At 39.3% G+C, this 21269-nt stretch overlaps 1 protein-coding gene across 1 annotated transcript in view; it reads right to left on the minus strand.

Annotated features, from left to right (window-relative positions):
* Positions 1-21269, minus strand: part of SLC9C2 (solute carrier family 9 member C2 (putative)) — a 53081-nt gene that overhangs the window by 20832 nt on the left and 10980 nt on the right. The window contains exons 3-5 of the mRNA XM_060015994.1: positions 15135-15186; positions 3490-3638; positions 1191-1316 (exon numbers count right to left, since the gene is read on the minus strand). Of these exons, the coding sequence (XP_059871977.1) occupies positions 1191-1316; positions 3490-3638; positions 15135-15186 (327 nt within the window). The remainder of the gene's footprint in view (positions 1-1190; positions 1317-3489; positions 3639-15134; positions 15187-21269) is intronic.

Raw genomic sequence — 21269 nt, forward strand, 5'->3', positions numbered from 1 at the left:
TCCTAGAAGTCATTCCTTCTCTCTAACACTCACTCCATCAACATCTATATGCTTTCTCTTCAAAACCTATCAAGGGGGCTTCCCTGGTGGCGCAGTGGTTGAGAGTTCGCCTGCCGATGCAGGGGACACGGGTTCGTGCCCCAGTCTGGGAAGATCCCACGTGCCGCGGAGCGGCTGGGCCCGTGAGCCATGGCTGCTGGGCCTGTGTGTCTGGAGCCTGTGCTCCGCAACGGGAGAGGCCACAACAGTGAGAGGCCCGCATACCAAAAAAAAAAAAAAAAAAAAAACCTATCAAGAGTCTTTCACTCATCCAAGCCACTGTCATCTCTTGCCTACATTATTGTAATCACCTCCTAACTGGATTCCCTGGCTTGCTCTTGACCCCTTACAGCCTGTTCTCAACACATCAACAAATGATCGTTTCTAAGTATAAGTTAGATCATGTCTCTTCAAAACCTTTCAATCTGTTTCCATTTAATTGAGAGTAAAAGCCAAAGTCCTTACAATGACCTACAAAGTTCTACAAACTCAGGCTCTCCACAACTGCTTAGGCTTCATCTCCTCCCTCCATCATTGGTTCGGCCACAGGGGCCTTTGTGATGTTCCTTGAACACAACACACCTCAGGGCATTGCACTTGCCTTCTCCTGGGTATCTATATGGCATGCCCCCACACTTATTTCAGATCTCTTTCCAAAGGAAACTTATTAGCGCAGTCTTCCCTAACCACCCCTATAAAATAGCTGCCTAACTATATTCCCTTTTTTCACCTTTTCTCCATATAGCATTTGTCACCATCTGACAGACTATACATTTATTCGTGGATGTGTTTATTGTCAATCTCTGTCCATATAATACAAAGTCCATGAAAGCCGGAACTTATTTATTTTGTTCACTGCCATAACCCCAAACCTAGAACACAGAGGCTAAGATGGAATTGGTAATAATCAGGTAACATAGATAACTCATCCTAAGCAGATACGCAATTATAAAAAATATTTTTGCCCTTCAGGCTCAAAATGAAATCTACTCTTCTGGGTTTTGCTAGGCCTCCGTTTTGACTTACCCTTCACTGGACATTAAAGGATTCTTGCTTTGGATAAGTTTTCTTGTTAATCTTGCATTAGGGAGTGGAAAAATGAAAACCAATTATCATTGAACCTGAGTTAGAATAGAAGACAGAATCTTTACCTTGAAGAACTCAATGAGAACATCTTTATTTTCTAGCCAGATGATATTATGAAGATATTTGTCAGGAGTAGGGGGAGGAATTGCCATTGGAAAGTTATTCAGTGATTTTATTTTTGAAAGAAGCACCTAAAAGAAACAATCAAAATAATAGTGATCAGATCCTGTAACAGAAAAGGGACATTAGGTAAAAATGAAGGAAATCTAAATAAAATACTGTTATGCAAATCTAACCATGATTTTGACTCAGAGCTTCTCTCACCCTATTTAAATTGTCCTCTAACTTTTTTTTTGTCCCTATTCTCCCCCTTATTACTATCTTTATTACTATTCCCACTGGTATATTAACTCATACTGAATTTATCATTTTTATAATCCAATTAACAGTTGTAGTTTACCCTATCTTAAACTCAAATTATCTAAAATTCACAGTTGATTACCATATGATTTAATGCCACTTTCTCTAAATTTTTTTTTCATGTGAATAATTTGCTTCTCTAAGTTCTTCTAATTTTGGAGGATATATTTCTAGTTTTGTAGCCTCTTAGAAGCCTTCCCTGACTCCCCCCACCAGTAAGAGATAATCACTTATCTGCCTTATTCCCATGGTATCTCTTACAAATCTCCCTTATGGAACTCATTACATTGTAGTATTATTATTTTTACTTATCTGTTACATGTAACTTTTGTTGATTGGCTGAATAAGTGACTAAATGAAAAAGAGAGGAAGAGTCCATGGACTTTTCAAGACCCCATGGCATGTAGTAGGTGTTCAACAAATATTTACTCAGCTAAACTGGCTAGATTTACCTAGCTCTTTATGACCTGGGATTGATAATTATATCTCTTTAGCTGACAATTAGGCAGTTGGTAGGCATTCAATAAATAACTGTTGAATGATTGATTTACCCATTACCTTTCTAAATAAACCTATAGGAAAAAATAAGACTCTCTCTTCATAAGGGCTATTATTTATTTATTTTAACTAATGGGTATCAAGCATTCAATTGAATCTTATACAATATCCAAAGTAAGACGGGAACAATATACAAAAATACAAAACACAATGTGCACAGAGGTGTAACTTGAAGAATACTGTAAAGCGGTCTTTTTCACCCTTTTGACAGACACTAAGGAGAAATCATATTACCCATTTAGTCCCGTGCCATGACCTTATAGAGACTAATGAGGTAGAGCTATGACAGGGAAAGCTGGCCGGTCCCACGCCCACTTCCCTTCTGGGGCCATGGAGAGGGACTATGTGCAGGAAATATCCAGAAGCACAGTCCATGTGGCCTGTGGCTGAAAGGGACCAGTGACAAGGAAAAGCATTGACACCCAGGAGCAGCTTATTCTTGGGAATACACAGGCAGAATGTGGGACCAGAACTTCCATTTTTCTTCTCTATGCTAGGAGGCCAATAGACCCTTGTACAGAATAGAAAAAAACTTTCCTATTTTCACAATTTGCAGTCTAGATGGTAGAAGTCATAGAGTGGTAGGGTTAAACATTAGATATTTTTTCCTCTGTCTTATGTTCCAAATTTTTTTTTGCAAATTTATAATTTTTCAAAAGTCCATTTATCAGCTAACCACTTAGGGTGTCTTCCTTGTTCCTCTCAGAACTGTTCCCTCCCTGATCTTCACCAACACACACACACACACACACACGATGGTCCCCTCCTGTCTATGTTAACATTAGGAAATTACCACCTCCCTTGCCACAGCTGGTGGGCCTGGGCACTGCATATTCCACCAATGGACAGACAGGCAGAAAAATCTAATGACTTTGTAGAGGGAGCCAAAAGAAGATTCCACAGAGGGGCAACCCTGATAAGAAATGGAGAATCTGAAAGCTTTCTAGGTCATTGTTCAAGTCCCTTCCTGAGGCCTGGCCATGTGGTCTGGCTACCATGGGATCTGTAAAGTGCTCTGTGTCCTTATAATAAATCCTCCAACTCCATTTCTTTGCTAAACCTAGCTCAGATTGGTTCTGTTACTTGCAACCAAGTGGTTTTGACATGGAGTGAACCAGGTAGTGCTGGCACTAGTTTCCATTGGCATTAACAAAGACTTAGGCAATTATAAAGTTTACAACTGTCATGACTCACCCTTTTCCCAATCTCCCTCACTAATTACACTCTGCTAGAGTAGCACTGCAGGCTTGAGTGCTCGGCTTATGGAATCCAGCAATATGGAAAATTGCTTTCTTACCTTCTTACCTTTTACCTATTACCTTTTACCTTTTTACCTTTTACCTTTTGCCTATTACCTATTACCTTTTACCTTATTACCGCTCTTACCTTATTCATCTCAATGCCCTCATGTTTATCAATAATGCCTCTTGACCAAAGGAAGGTGAGGCTTTTCAGAGCTTTAGCAATCACGTTCCGGATTGCCTGCTTAGTCTTCAAAGCAATGACAACATCACGACCCTCATGCTCTATGAGTCCTGAAGCAAATAAAATTATCAGTAAGCAAACAATTCAATAACCACAATAATAACAAATATTTGCATAATAGTTTATAATTTCCAAAGTATTTACACAATATCCTTTCATTCCTGTCTCATATAGAACTTGTGAGACCAGTAGGACTAAAGTTATTTTCATCTTTATTTTACAGATGAGAGAATTGAAAAAAGGCTTCCTTCACCAGCTAAGAGAAAATCACTCCATCTTATTCCCATGGCATCTCCTACATATCTACATTATGAACTCATTACATTGTAATATTATTATTTTTTCTTATTTGTCTCATCCTCCATATTATATAATTTTTGGTGGGTGGATGAACAAATGACTGAATAAAAGTGCCCCTGGACTTTCGCTGGTGGGTCTTTCTGAGATCAAATCTCATATTCTTCCTCTTTAACAAGCATGAGAAATCAAGGGATTGACTGGGAGTCAAGGCTTAAACTGCATCTGTTTCATCCTTGTAATCCTAACCTTGAGCACAACACCTGACATCTGGAAGGTACTCAATCATTTTTTTAACTGAATGAGCTGAGCAGTGAAATGAAGGACAGCATGGTGGAGAACATAGGTTTTAGTGTCTGATACACCTGGGCTTGAGATCTAGCTCACCACTTACCAGCCATAGGACCTCAGGGGAGTTAACCTTTCTAAGGCTCAGTTTCATTATCTATAAAATGAAGATGATAATAGTATTTGCCTCATGGAGCAATTATATGGATTAAATGAAATAATGCATATAAAGCCCTTAACACAATTCCTGATATAATTAGCATTCAGTAATAGGTTGCAGTAACCACACAGGAACAGGCACTCCCTTTCACATGACTGAATCAAGAAAACTTCGTAATATTCCATAGTGATCTAAAACATAAGACAGCGACTCCTAGGCCCCTAATCTTTAAAAGCACGGAAATAAAAATCTGCTTAATACATAAATGGAAAAAATGGGTCCTGGATTTTCTGAGACACTGCCAAAATATTCTGACCTATTGTCTCCAAACTTACAATTTCGTTCATTAGACCATGTTCTTTCAGTTTTGATGTGAAAAGTATGTATGATCCTCATAAATCCATATGGCGTCTTACAGTGTGGTTATGAATACAAAGTGGTTTTGCTTTATTTCTTTTATATTAACGTCCGTTTGTTAGGACGTTACCATATGCCAGGCTCTCTACTAGATACTTTTGCACACACTGAGAGCTTGGCCCACAGCCCCCATATGAGAAAAACACACCCGAGAAGTTTTGTATAAAATCCTAGGACTCCCCTGTAGGTTTCAACTCGAGCAGAGTGACTGTAGATGCTCAAGAAATGATACCCCTTGCAGCTCCACATTCCTTTGCAAAGTAAAGCAAAACAAAAACAACACCCTCTGTCAAAGGTAATCTTCATGTGTCTTTTTCTTACAACCTTAAGGCAGGGGTCCCCAACCCCTGGGCCATGGAACAGCACCAATCCGTGGCCTGTTAGGAACCAGGCCACACAGCAGGAGGTGAGCGGCGGGCGAGCGATCAAAGCTTCATCTACATTTACAGCCATTCCCCATCACTTGCATTACCGCCTGAGCTCCACCTCCTGTCAGATCAGTAGTGGCATTAGACTCTCATACAAGTGTGAACCCTACTGTGAACAACACATGCAACGGATCTAGGTTGCGTGCTTCTTATGAGAATCCAATGCCTGATGATCTGAGGTGGAGCTGAGGCGGTGATGCTAGTGCTGGGGAGCGGCTGCAAATACAGATTATCATTAGCAGAGAGGTTTGACTGCACAGAGACCATAAAAAATCAATTGCTTGCAGACTCAAATCAAAACCCCATCAGTGAAAAAAAAAAAAAAAAAAAAAAAAAAAAAAAAAAAACAATTAAGCTGCATCTGGTGACAGGCTTTAAGTCAGAATCCTACAGTTATTTTAGGCCGTGCATGGCCCGCCCGTTATTTTATTTTATTTCTTTTACCCATTATTTTATTCTCCACCTCCATCCGCACCTCTTTCCTGCACTCCACACTTGTCTCAATCACAGTTTTGGTAAGCCCACAAGCTAACCCTAGCCAAAATGCGTAAAAAACAAGCATCACTGGAGGGCTTCTTTGAAAACGGGTAAAGACCTGATGATGATACAGCAGAAGACTCTAAGACTGTCAACAAAAAGAAAGCTGCATTTAAAAGAAAATACTGGGGGTGGGGGTGGGAGTGGGGGGGCAGAGTCAAGATGGCAGCATGGGAGGACACAGAGTTCATGTCGCCCCACAACTAGGATGCCTGCTGGACACTGGTGGGGGAACTCGAGGCCCAAGGAGGCGGGAGGAACCCCTGAGTGACTGGATAGGATGTGGGGGTAGTGAGGGGGAAGGAGAAGTGGAGGCCGGACAGGACCAGCACTGCTGAGGGGTGGCTGGGAGAGAGGAAGGGTTCCCATGCCTGCAGGGACCCTCAGGGATGCAGAGGAGAGAGGGAACCACACCTAGTGTTTTCCCTGCCCAATCGGCCCGCAAGAAGCCTGCTGGGCTTCCAGGCTGAGTCCTTCACCCTCTAAGGCCCCCTCTGAAAGACGTTGGTCCTGGGCAGGGGGGTGGCGGGACCAAAAGGAGAAGCGGACAGGGAGGGGCCCTCCGGGATTGGAGGATCAGGGGAAGTACCATGGGCGTTTTCCCCACGCAATCGGGCCCCCGGGAAGCCTGCTCCTGGGCCTGATCCTCCACCTCCAAGGCTCCCTCCAGCTGCGGGGGTCCTAGGGGCATGGGGTGGGGGCCAGAAGAAGAGAGTCCAATGGGAAGGGATCCTCTGGGATCAGAGTTGGGGGGAACATGCCTAGCGTTTCCCCCACCCACTGGTGCCCAGGGAGCCTGCTGTGGTCCTGGACCTGGTCCCCTGCCCACTCCTGGGCCCCTCCTGCCACATTGAGCCTAACCCTCACCTCCCACCCCTCAGGGCCTTTTCAGGCCCTGTGGGACCTAAGCATAGGCCCCGCCAACTGCCTAAACCCTGCTCCTGCCTAAGCCCCACCCACAACAGCCAAGACCTTGTCCCTTTTTCTCCTCTTTTTCGCTATTGTGATTCTGTTTCACCTTCCAGCTGTATTCAGTATTTTTATTTTTTTATTTAAAAAGATATTTTTATTTTTTTATATTTTTACTTTTTCTAACATATCTGTTAGTTTTCTATATATATTTTTATTTATAAAAATACATGGAGAAATTTATATTTTTTATTTTTATATTTTTATTTTTTCTAACATATATATATTTTTTTCTAACATATCTGTATTTTATCTATATTTCTATTTTTTCTAACATATCAGTTAGATTTCTAATCTTATTTTCTGTTTTACTCTTTGATATTGTTCTGCTCCTTTTTTTTTTCTTTTCCTGCTCTGCAAGGCTTGCAGGATCTTGATTCACGAGCCAGGGGTCAGGCCTGAGCTTCTGCAGTGGGAACTCTGAGTCCAAACAATGGGACTAACACAGAACCTCAGACCCCAGGGAATATTCATCAGAGTGAGGTCTCCTGGAGGTTCTCATCTTGGCAATAAGACCCAGCTCTACCTAACAGCCTACAAACTCCAGTGTTGGAAGCCTCAGGCCAAACAACCAGTAAGACAGGAACAAAATCCCACCCATCAGAAAAAAAACAATGAGATGACAAAAATATATGTCACAGATGAAGGACCAAGGTAAAAACCAACAAGACCAAATAAATGAAGAGGAAATAGGCAATCTACCTGAAAAAGAATTCAGAGTAATGATAGTAAAGATGATCTAAAACCTTGGAAATAGAATGGAGGCACAGATCGAGAAAATAAGAGAGCTGTTTAACAAAGATCTAGAAGAACTAAAGAACAAACAGAGATGAACAACATAATAATTGAAATGAAAAATACACTAGAGGGAATCAAGAGCAGAAAAAATGAGGCAGAAGAATGAATAAGTGAGCTGGAAGACAGAATGGTGGAAATAACTGCTGAGGAGCAGAATAAAGAAAAAGTAATGAAAAGAACTGAAGACAATCACAGAGACCTCTGGGACAACACTAAATGCACCAACATTCAAATTATAGGGGTCCCAGAAGAAGAATAGAAAAAGAGAGAGTCTGAGAAAATATTTGAAGAGATTATAGGTGAAAACTTCCCAAACATGGGAAAGGAAATAGTCACCCAAGTCCACGAAGTGCAGAGAGTCCCATACAGGATAAACCCTAAGAAAAACACACCAAGACACATATTAATCAAACTAACAAAAATTAAACTCAAAGAAAAAATATTAAGAGCAGCAAGAGAAAAACCAAAAATAATATACAAAAGAATCCCCATAAGGTTATCAGCTGATTTTTCAGCAGACACTCTGCAGGCCAGAAGGGAGTGGCAGGATATACTAAAAGTGAAGAAAGAGAAAAACCTACAACCAAGATTACTCTACCCAGCAAGGATCTCATTCAGATTCGATGGAGAAATCAAAAGCTTTACAGACAAGCAAAAGCTAAGAGAATTCAGCACCACCAAACCAGCTTTACAACAAATGCTAAAGAAATTTCTCTAGGTGGGAAACACAAGAGAAGAAAATGACCCACAAAAAAAACCCATAACAATTAAGAAAATGGTGATAGGAACATACATATCGATAATAAACTTGAATGTAAATGGATTAAATGCTCCAACCAAAAGACACAGGCTCGCTAAATGGATACAAAAACATGACCCATATATATGTTGACTATAAGAAACCCACTTCAGACCTAGGGACACATACAGACTCAAAGTGAAGGCATGGAAAAAGATATTCCATGCAAATGGAAATCAAAAGAAAGCTGGAGTAGCAATACTCATATCAGATAAAATAGACTTTAAAATAAAGACTGTTACAAGAGATAAGGAAGGACATTACATAATGATCAAGGGATCAATCCAAGACGAAGATATAACAATTATAAATATTTATGCAACCAACACAGGAGCACCTCAATACATAAGGCAAATGCTAACAGCCATAAAAGGGGAAATCGACGATTAACACAATAATAGTAGGGGACTTTAACACCACACTTACACCAATGGACAGACCATCCAAACAGAAAATAAATAAGGAAACACAAGCTTTAAATGACACAACAGACCAGAAAGATTTAACTGATATTTATATGACATTCCACCTGAAAGTGGCAGAATACACTTTCTTCTCAAGTGCACAAGCACTTGTTTCTTCTAAAGCATTGTTTCTTTCTTTTTTTTAAAATAGATCTTTATTGTAGTATAATTGCTTCACAACACTGTGTTAGTTTCTGTTGTACAACAAAGTGAATCAGCCATATGCATACACATATCCCCATATCCTCTCCCTCTTGAGCCTCCCTCCCACCCTCCCTGCCCTACCTGTCTAGGTCATCGGAAAGCATTGAGCTGATCTCCCTATACTACGCTGCTTCCCACTAGCTAATTATTTTACACTCGGTATTGTATATATGTCAATATGAAGCATCTTCTCTTACCACAATGCTATGAGATTAGAAATCAATTACAGGAAGAAAACCTGTAAAAAACACAAATATATGGAGGCTAAACATGCAATACTATGTAACCAAGAGATCACAGAAGAAATTAAAAAATACACAGAAACAAATGACAATGAAAACAGGACCACCCAAAACCTATGGGATGCAGCAAAAGCAGTTCTAAGAGGGAAGTTTATAGCAATTCAATTTCACCTCAAGAAACAAGAAAAATCTCAAATAAAAAACCTAACCTTACACCTAAAGGAACTAGAGAAAGAAGAACAAACAAAACCCAAAGTTAGTAGATGGAAAGAAACCATAAAGATCAGAGCAGAAATAAATGAAATAGAAATGCAGAAAACAATAGCAAAGATCAATAAAACTGAAAGTTGGATCTTTGAGAAGATAAACAAAACTGATAAACCTTTAGCCAGACTCATCAAGAAAAAAAGGGAGTGGATGCAAATCAATAAAATTAGAAATGAAAAAGGAGAAATCACAACTGACACTGCAGAAGACAAAGGATTATGAGACTACTACAAACAACTATATGCCAATAAAATGGACAACCATGAAGAAATGGAAAAATTCTTGGAAAGGTACAATTTTCCAAGACTGAACCAGGAAGAATTAGAAAATATAAACAGACTTATCACAAGTAAAGAAATTGAAACTGTAATTAAAAACATTCCAACAAACAAAAGTCCAGGACGAGATGGCTTCACAGGCGAATTCTATCGAACATTTAGAGAAGAGCTAACACCTATCCTTCTCAAACTCTTCCAAAAGACTGCAGAGGGAGGAACACTCTCAAATTCGTTCTACAAGGCCACCATCACCCTGATACCAAAACCAAACAAAGATATCACAAAAAAAGAAAATTGGAGACCAATATCACTGATGAACATAGATGCAAAAATCCAGAACAAAATACTAGCAAACAGAATCCAACAACACATTAAAAGGATCATACACCATGATCAAGTGGGATTTATCCCAGAGATACAAGGATTCTTCAATATATGCAAATCAATCAATGCGATACATCATACTAACAAATTAAGGAATAAAAACCATATGATCATCTCAACAGAGGCAGAAAAAGATTTTGCCAAAATTCAACACCAATTTATGATAAAACTCTCTAGAAAATGGGCATAGAGGGAACCTACCTCAACATAATAAAGGCCATATACAACAAACCCAGAGCAAACATTCTCAATGGTGAAAAATTGAAAGCATTTCCTCTAAGATCAGGAAGAAGACAAGGATGTCCACTCTCGCCACTCTTATTCAACATAGTTTTGGAAGTCCTAGCCATGGCAATCAGAGAAGAAAAAGAAATAAAAGGAATACAAATTGGAAAAGAAATAGTAAAACTGTCACTGCTTGCAGATGACAAGATACTACACATAGATAATCCTAAAGATGTCACCAGAAAACTATTAGAACTAATCAGTGAATTTGGTAAGGTTGCAGGATACAAAACTAATGCACAGAAATCTCTGGCATTCCTATACACTAACAACAAAAAATCTGAAAGAGAAATTAAGGAAACACTCCCATTTACTATTGCAACAAAAAGAATAAAATACCTAGGAATAAACCTACCTAAGCAGGCAAAAGACTTGTACTCAGAAAACTACAAAACACTGATGAAGGAAAACAACAATGACATAAACAGATAGAGAAATACACCATGTTCTCGGATTGGAAAAATCAATATTGTGAAGACGACTATATTACTGAAAGAAATCTACAGATTCAATGCAATCCCTATCAAACTATCAATGGCATTCTTCACAGAATTAGAACAAAAAATTGTACAGTTTATATGGAAACACAAAAGACCCCGAAGAGCCAAAGTAATCTTGAGGAGGAAAAACACAGCTGGAGGAATCAGGCTCCTCGACTTCAGACTATACTACAAAGCTACAGCAATCAAGACAGTATGGTACTGGCACAAAAACAGAAATATGTATCAGTGGTACAGGACAGAAAGTCCAGAGATAAACCCACACATCTATGGTCACCTAATTTATGACAAAGGAGGCAAGGACATACAATGGAGAAAACACAGCCTCTTCAATAAGTGATGCTGGGAAAACTGGACAGCTACATGTAAAAGAATGAAATTAGAACACTCCCCACCACCATACCCAAAAATAAACTCAAAATCGATTAAAGACCTAAATGTAAGACTGGACACTATAAAACTCTTAGAGGAAAACATAGGAAAAACATTTTTTGAGATAAACCACAGCAAGATCTTTTTTGATCCACCTCCTAGAGTAGTGAAAATAAAAACCAAAATAAACAAATGGGACCTAATTAAACTTAAAAGCTTTTGCACAGCAAAGGAAGCCATAAACAAGATGAAAAGACAACCCTCAGAATGGGAGAAAATATTTGCAAACGAAGCAACGTAACGTCACAAAGGATTCATCTCCAAAATATACAAAGAGCTCATGGAGCTCAATATCAAAAAAACAAACAATTCAACTAAAAACACGGTGGAAGACCTAAATAGACATTTCGCCAAAGAAGACATACAGATGGCCAAGAGGCACATGAAAAGATCTCAACATCACTAATTATTAGAGAAAGGCAAATTAAAACTACAATGAAGTATCACCTCACACCAGTCAAAATGGCCATCATCAAAAAATCTACACACAATAAATGCTGGAGACGGTGTGGAGAAAAGGGAACCCTTTTGCACTGTTGGTGGGAAAATAAATTGATACAGCCACTGTGGAGAGCAGTATGCAGGTTCCTTAAAAAACTGTATATAGAACTACCATATGACCCAGCAATCCCACTACTGGGCATATACCCTGAGAACACCATAATTCAAAATGACACATGGGGGCTTCCTTGGTGGCACAGTGGTTAAGAATCCACCTGCCAATGCAGGGGACAAGGGTTCAAGTCCTGGTCTGGGAAGATCCGACATGCCGCAGAGCAACTAAGCCTGTACGCCATAACTCCTGAGCCTGTGCTCTGGAGCCCGTGTGCCCCAACTACTGAATCCCATGTGCCACAACTACTGAATCCCGCGTGCCACAACTACTGAAGCCTGCACACCTAGAGCCCATGCTCTGCAACAAGAGAAGCCACCACAATGAGAAACCCGCACACCGCAACGAAAAGCCCCTACTCATCGCAACTAGAGAAAAGACTGCATGCAGCAACAAAGACTCAACACAGCCAAAAATAAATAAATTTAAATAAAATTTTTTAAAAAAAGGACACATGTACCCCAATGTTCATTGCAGCACTATTTATAATAGCCAGGACATGGAAACAACCTAAATGTCCAACAACAAATGAATGAATAAAGGAGATGCAGTACATATATACAATGGAATATTACACAGCCATAAAAAGGAACGAAATTGGGTCATCTGTAGAGATGTGGATGGACCTAGAGTCTGTCATACAGAGTGAAGTAAGCCAGAAAGAGAAAAACAAATATTGTATAGTAACGCATATATGTGGATTCTAGAAAAATGGTACAGATGAACCTATTTGCAGCGCAGGAATATAGATGTAGATGTAGAGAACAGACATATGGACATGGGGGTGGGGAAGGGGAGGGTGGGACGAACTGGGAGATTAGGTTTGACATAAACACACTACCATGGGTAAAATAGATTGCTAGTGGGAACCTGCTGTATAGTACAGGGAGCTCAGCTCGGTGCTCTGTGATGACCTAGATGGGTGGAATGGGGGCAGTGGGAGGGGGACCAAGAGGGAGGGGATATAGGTATACATATAGCTGATTCACTTCATTGTTACAGCAGAAACTAACATCACATTGTAAAGCGATTATACTCCAATAAAAATTTAAAAATTAAAAAAAAAGAAAGAAAATACCAAGAGTCTTACTTATAGGTTCATTGCAACAGGTGATTCACATTCTCCAAGCCCACTTTGTATAATATGTGGTGACCTGCTATCCAATGAAACTATGAAACCTTCAAAACTGCTTTGCCACATGGAGACCAAGCATGCTGCATTAAAAGACAAGCCTTTGGAGTTTTCAAAAGAGAAAAGTGTGAACACGAAGAACAGAAGCAATTATTGAAGGCCACCATTTCATCAAATGTGTCTGCACTGAGAGCATCATTCTTAGTGGCTAACTGCATTGCTAAACCTAAGAAGCCCTTTACTATTGGTGAAGAGTTGATCCTGCCTGCTGCTAAGGACATTTGTCATGAACTTTTAGGAGAGGCTGCAGTTCAAAAGGTGACACGTGTTCCTCTTTCGGCTAGCACCATAACTAGATGAATTGGTGAAACAGCAGAGGTTAGTGAGGCACAACTGTTAGAGAGGATTAATGAGTCACCGTGGTACGCAATCCAGGTTGACGAGTCTACTGATGTTGACATCAAGGCAACAATGCTTGTCTTTGTGCGATATATATTTCATGTGCATGAGGATATGTTATGTGTACTTTTGCTGCCAACCAACACCACAGCTGCAGAACTATTCAAGTCTCTGAATGATTACATAACAGGAAAACTGAATTGGTCATTTTGTGTCAGTATATGCACGGATGGAACAGCTGCCATGACTAGACATCTTTCTGGTTTCACTACTCGGGTCAAAGAGGTCGCTTCTGAATGTGAGTCTACGCACTGTGTCATCCACAGAGAAATGCTGGCTAGCCGAAAAATGTCACCTGAACTTAACAACGTTTTGCAGGATATGATTAAAATTATCAACTACATTAAAGTACACGTCCTTAACTCACGTCTGTTCGCGCAGCTCTGTGAGGAGATGGACGCAGAGCACACAAGTCTTCTCTTATACACAGAAGTGAGATGGCTTCTAAAGGAAGATCACTGGCCAGAGTTTCTGAATTAAAAGAGCCGCTCCAGAGATTTCTTTTAGAAAAACAGTCACCACTGGCAGCACATTTCAGTGACACAGAATGGGTCGCAAAACTTGCTTACTTGTGTGACACATTCAACCTGCTCAACGAACTCAATCTGTCACTTCAGGGGAGAACGACAACTGTGTTCAAGTTGGCAGATAAAGTGGTTGCATTCAAAGCCAAACTGGAATTATGGGGGTGATGAGGGAACACTGGGATTTTTGACATGTTTTAAACATTAGCAGAGATTTTGAAAGAGACTGAGCCAGGGCCTTCTTCCTCCCAGCTGGTGTATGATCACCTACCTCAGCTTTCAAAAGAGTTTGAGCATTACTTCCCAACCACAAAAGACCCCCGAACTGGGAAGGAATGGATCTGCGACCCATTTGTGAATAAGCCAGGCGAATCGACTCTGTCCCTGCTAGAAGAGGATCAACTGCTTGAGGTGGCAAATGACAGTGGCCTTAAAAGTACGGTTGAGACAACTTCAAATCTCCATAGGTTCTGGATCAAAGTCAAGGCAGAATACCCTGAGATTGCCACAAAAGCACTGAAAAGCCTGCTTCCATTTCCAACATCCTATCTTTGTGAAGCAGGGTTTTCTGCAGTGACAGCCACCAAAATGAGATTACGGAGTAGACTGGACATAAGCAACACAACGTAATAATAATAGAAATAAAGTGCACAATAAATGTAATGTGCTTGAATCATCCTGAAACCATCCCCCCCACCCACCGTCTGTGGAAAAATTGTTTTCCAAGAAACTGGTCCCTGGTGCCAAAAAGGTTGGGGACCACTGCCTTAAGGAATCTGATCTTGCCACCTTAATACACTTTCTGCACTCTTCATTTTTTCTTTTATGCTTCCATAGCAAATAATAGAACTCCTCTAACTTTCTGCAATTATCTATTGACATGCTCACACTTCCCACCAGTATCTACACTTTATGTACACCTGGCCCATTAAACGGATTCAAAAAATGCTTATTGAACGAATAAATGAATGAGTGAATGATTGAATGAAAGCATGAACTTGTCTTCCTTTGGTTAAATTATGGGATGATAAGGTGTGATTTCAGGAAATTAGATATTCCAACTACTTACCTAGTTCTTTGACAGCATCTTGTTTGTTGGTTTCCAAAATTTCATATAATTTCTGTGAGAAGTTAAAAAAAACATTAATTTCTAATTACACCAAGTGCATTACTGGCTTTAAAACCTGAGAAAAAGAAGTATGGTAGGGGCTTCCCTGGTGGCGCAGTGGTTAAGAACCCGCCTGCCAATGCAGGGGACACAGGTTCAGGCCCTGGTCCAGGAAGATCCCACATGCCACGGAGCAACTAAGCCCGTGCACTGCAACTACTGAGCCTATGCTATAGAGCCTGCAAGCCACAACTACTGAAGCCCGCGCACCTAGAGCCCGTGCTCCACTACAAGAGAAGCCACCGCAATGAGAAGCCTGTGCACCACAACGAAGAGTAGCCCCCGCTCGCCACAACTAGAGAAAGCCCGCGTGCAGCAATGAAGACCCAACGCAGCCAAAAATAAATTAATTAAATAGACAAAATTAAAAAAAAAAAAGAAGTACGGTAGAAGAAATCTCACTTAGATTAGCGTTTGGGGGAGATATTTAGCTCAAATCTTCCCTCTCTGTCAATTCTGCTGCTTTCCCCAGGCTCACACTCATAGTGCAATGGATGCTGTGTAGTAGCTTACATAACTACTGTGCCTAATATTTCTTAGAAAAGACTAGTGTACACTCCACTGTGCATCAAGGAGAATTCTCATAGATAGCGTGCCACGAGAGGGTGGCCAACAGAGAAGCTGTTTGGGAAGCCAGTCTATCGGGAGTGCAAAAACGAGTGGAATAATGAGAAAATATGGTGTCAAGTAGGTCATGTTTCCTACAGATAACTCCTGACATAACTGAAGAAACAGGTCCACTCTGGGCTAACCCATCTCTGTTCATTCACACAATAGGTATTTGTCCAATTCCCACCATGTCCCAGGCATGGCTCTACATGGAGCTTGCCCTCTAGGTTTGAGTCCTTCTGGAGCTTCCGCTTGGCCACATCAACAGCTCTGGGACTAAACAACTGACAGTTCTCTAGGATGGTCAGGTACAGATGGCTGAAATTCTGCACCCAAATCATGCATGGTATCTTCCTATTTACAAGGAACAACTGATTTGTTATCTAAAGTTTAAGCAGTTGAAGTTAAGTGTGTGTTGTTTTGTTTAGAGAAGTCATATTAATCACTCATTTTGGATATAAGAATGAAGTATACAATTTCTTTTTTTTTTTTTTTGGCCACCGCACGTCTTGCAGGATCTTCGTTCCCCGACCAGGGATGGAATCCGTACCCTTGGCAGTGAAAGCACGGAGTCCTAACTACTGGACTGCCAGGGAATTCCCTGAGTATATAATTTTTATTAAATTATTTCTTCTCACTTGATAACACTGAATCAGCAATGTGAAGGTACCAAATTATTAGCCTGCACATGACACCCACATACTGTGCTCCAGCCCTGCTTGCAACAGTTCATAGACAGCAGCTAAGGCCCCTTCATACTACCAGCTCTGTAAAACTGCCACAGAATAACGTTGCATAAGACACCATTAGGAACCGACTCCTGCCCACAAAGAGAAAATAACCATGAAAGCCTAGACATACATGCGACTTCTCTAAAGGTGAGCTGCCACTGGCCAGGTTCTTGAACCGTGTCACTTTCAGAATAAACACCAGTCTGATATCTAAACACATCTCAATAAGACATTTAAATGTTTACTGAAGTCTCCTTTAAAAATGCCAAAGGGGAATTCTTTTCATGTCTTACACTTCCTGGCAAATCTCTGCCCCCAAATCGCTATGCCTTCACCCAAACTCCTCAAAGCACATTCTTAACTTCCCCCACTGGCTCTTGTTTTTCTTCTCTCCTCTTCCTGTTTCTGAAATATTTTCTCCTGTGAATAGCTTTATGTTCTTTCTAATAGAGATCAACCTAAACTTTCAGTAGTTCTTTTAATTTTCTTCTCCAATATTCTAAGTAAATCAACAGGATAGAATTCTGTTGCACATTAATATTTGATCCAATAATCAATACTCCTGTGATAAATCTAGATAATATTTCTCTATCCAGTCTATAAGGATATCATATAAGATGTCAGATGCCTTCCTAAAATTCAGGTATACTCTTCCTATAGTGGTACCTGATTATAAAAAAGAAATCTTAAATGCTAAAGATATTTAACAATATATCTTTTATGTATTTTAGAAATGAAAAATTAAAACATTAAATTAGGTGTCTTCACAGCCTCTCCCTCTCCTGAATTTGATAAAGAAAGAGGCTCTCTTTCTTGGCTGAGAACCTGAGGCAACCAACAGTCATCACAAAAAAATAGGCATAACAACCGGAAGACATAACCCCCAGCGCACCCTGATTTTGTTTTTACGCACACAATTATAAGATCTAGGGCTTCAGTAATTAGGATTTAAATTCATTCTTGGATTAAAACTCAGGAGTCTCACTTGGGCTGAGAAAACACCCTTTAGCTATTGCTACTACTCAATTTAGATTTTCATCTACATATATGAAAATATAACCCCAAATCACCAAACACTGGGTGGAAAAACTGAATGAAAGATAAGAACCAAACACAACAAATAGAAGAATGAACCTCAAAGAAGCAGAATTGATACAGGAAACAGAAATTCTTAAAATAAAGAGGTTCAAGAGAACATCACATTCTTTTAAAAACAAAAAAGAAACAGTTACTATGAAAAAGAAGCAATCAAAGTTCTTGATTGCTTGACAAAAAGTATTTGCCAAAAACAAAGTTAACAGATGGACTGAATAACAGAATAGACACAGCTAAAGACTGACTTAGGAACCTGGAAAATCACACTGGGGGTTCTCAATACAAAGAGGAAAGAGTTGAAAGTTATGAGGAAAGTTGAAAGAGGGACTCAACACAGATATTCAAAACTTTTAAAAGAGTGCCAAAAGGAGAAAATAGAAACCACAGAGGGGAGAAAATAATCAAATAAGTAATGGAAGGAGGATGGTAATCTTCAGATTATAAAGGCTCCACCATGTGCTGAATGGGACAAATTTTTAAAAAAAATCACACGTAGACATATCTTGGTGAAATTTCAGAACTCCAAGGATAAAAAGAAAATCCCAAAGACTTTAAAGAATGAGGGAAAAAGTCACCTACAAAAGCAAAAGTAAAATCAGTCTTGTATCAGCAATGCTGAAGACAGAGGGGCAATGACTTCAGGAAAATGGTTTTGGAGAGTCAAACTATTAAAATCAAAATCAAAACAAAAAGAATTTTGGACTTAGGGAAAATTTTTTGTACGTATGGAAAAAATTTCTTATGGACATAATCCAGCATAATAGAAAGGAAAGTAAAAAGGGAGCTCACATGAGACTCCAGAAAGAGTGGCTGAGGAATATAACCTAAAGGAAGAGAAGGAAGGTATTGTTAAAAAAAATTAATTCATTTGCTGTTTCATAGAGAAGGGTCTCCTTCAAGTACAAAAGGTTTAATGACATAGCATCCTATTTCCTTTGTTATGGATTCAATCAAATGATAGGTTCTAGAGTGAATAACATTTATACAATCATAATATTTATATAATCATAAAGTAGAGGTTGTTTTTTGGTTTTCCATGTATAGAGTAATTTACTGAAAAGAATGAAGACAATTATACTTACAGCATAGAAGGTAAATGTTATAAACCGTCTGCCTGTAAAAATAATAGCTCCAAAAATTTAAGAGAGAAAAAGAAAAGGTTAAAGGAGATGAATGTTTAATCTCCTTATATTGCACAGCAAAGAGTAAATAAAGGCTGTTTAGAAATAATAAATCAAGAATTAGATCCAGCAGAGGGCAGACAGCAGAAGCAAGAAGAACAACAAACCTGCAGCCTGTGGAACAAAAACCCCATTCACAGAAACATAGACAAGATGAAAAGGCAGAGGGCTATGTACCACATGAAAGAACAAGATAAAACCACAGAAAAACAACTAAATGATGTGGAGACAGCCAACCTTCCAAAAAGAGAATTCAGAATAATGATAGTGAAGATGATACCGGACCTCGGAAAAAGAATGGAGGCAAAGATCGAGAAGATGCAAGAAATGTTTAACAAAGAACTAGAAGAATTAAAGAACAAACAAACAGATGAACAATACAATAACTGAAATGAAAACTACACTAGAAGGAATCAATAGCAGAATAACTGAGGCAGAAGAACGGATAAATGACCAGGAAGAAGGAACGGTGGAATTCACTGCTGTGGAACAGAATAAAGAAAAAAGAATGAAAAGAAATGAAGACATCCTAAGAGACCTCTGGGACAACATTAAACACAACAACATCCGCATTATAGGGGTCCCAGAAGGACAAGAGAGAGAGAAAGGGCCCGAGAAAATATCTGAAGAGATTATAGTCGAAACTTCCCTAACATGGGAAAGGAAATGGCCACCCAAGTCCAGGAAGCGCAGCAAGTCCCATACAGGATAAACCCAAGGAGAAACACACCGGGACACATAGTAATCAAATTGGCAAAAATTAAAGACAAAGAAAAATTATTGAAAGCAGCAAGGGAAAAATGACAAATAACATACAAGGGAACTCCCATAAGATTAACAGCTGATTTCTCAGCAGAAACTCTACAAGCCAGAAGGGAGTGGCATGATATACTTAAAGTGATGAAAGGGAAGAACCTACAACCAAGATTACTCTACCTGGCAAGGATCTCATTCAGATTCGATGGAGAAATCAAAACCTTTACAGACAAGCAAAAGCTAAGAGAATTCAGCACCACCAAACCAGTTCTACAACAAATGCTAAAGGAACTTCTCTAAGTGGGAAACACAAGAGAAGAAAAGGACCTACAAAAACAAAGCCAAAACAACTAAGAAAATGGTCATAGGAACATACATATTGATAATTACCTTAAACATGAATGGATTAAATGCTCCAACCAAAAGACACAGGCTTGCTGAATGGATACAAAAACAAGACCCATATATATGCTGTCTAAAAGAGACCCACTTCAGACCTAAGGACACAAACAGACTGAAAGTGAGGGGATGGAAAAAGATACTCCGTGCAAATGGAAATCGAAAGAAAGCTGGAGTAGCAATACTCGTATCAGACAAAATAGACTTTAAAATAAAGAATGTTACAAGAGACAAGGAAGGGGACTACATAATGATCAGGGGATCAATCCAAGAAGAAGATATAACAATTATAAATATATATGCACCCAACGTAAGAGCACCTCAATACATAAGGCGACTGCTAACAGCTATAAAAGAGAAAATCGACAGTAACACAATAAGAGTGGGTACTTTAACACCTCACTTACACCAATGGACAGATCATCCAAAATGAAAATAAATAAGAAACATAAGGTTTAAATGACATGATAGACCAGATAGATTTAATTGATAGTTATAGGACAGTCCATCCAAAAACAGCAGATTACACTTTCTTCTCAAGTGCACATGGAACATTCTCCAGGACAGATCACAACTTGGGTCACAAATCAAGCCTCAATAAATTTAAGAAAACTGAAATCATATCAAGCATCTTTTCTGACCACAACGCTATGAGATTAGAAATGAATTACAGGGAAAAAAACGTAAAAAACACAAACACATGGAGGCTAAACAATACGTTACTAAATAACCAAACGATCACTGAAGAAATCAAAGAGGAAATGAAAAAATACCTACAGACAAATGACAATGAAAACACGATGATCCAAACCCTGCGGGATGCAGCAAAAGCAGTTCTAAGAGGGAAGTTTACAGCTATACAAGCCTACCTCAAGAAACAAGAAAAATCTCAAATAAACAATCTAAACTTACACTTAAAGGAAGTTGAGAAAGAAGAACAAACAAAACCCAAAGTTAGCAGAAGGAAAGAAATCATCAAGATCAGAGCAGAAATAAATGAAATAGAAACAAAGAAAACAACAGCAAAGATGAATAAAACTAAAAACTGGTTCTTTGAGAAGATAAGCAAAATTGATAAACCATTAGCCAGAATCATCAAGAAAAAGAGGGAGAGGACTCAAATCAATAAAATTAGAAATGAAAAAGGAGAAGTTACAACAGACACCGCAGAAATACAAAGCATCCTAAGAGACTACTACAAGCAACTCTATGCCTATATAATGGACAACCTGGAAGAAATGGACAAATCCTTAGAAAGGTATAAC

The sequence above is a fragment of the Delphinus delphis genome, chromosome 1, assembly GCF_949987515.2.
Source record: "Delphinus delphis chromosome 1, mDelDel1.2, whole genome shotgun sequence".
Lineage (NCBI taxonomy): Eukaryota > Metazoa > Chordata > Mammalia > Artiodactyla > Delphinidae > Delphinus > Delphinus delphis.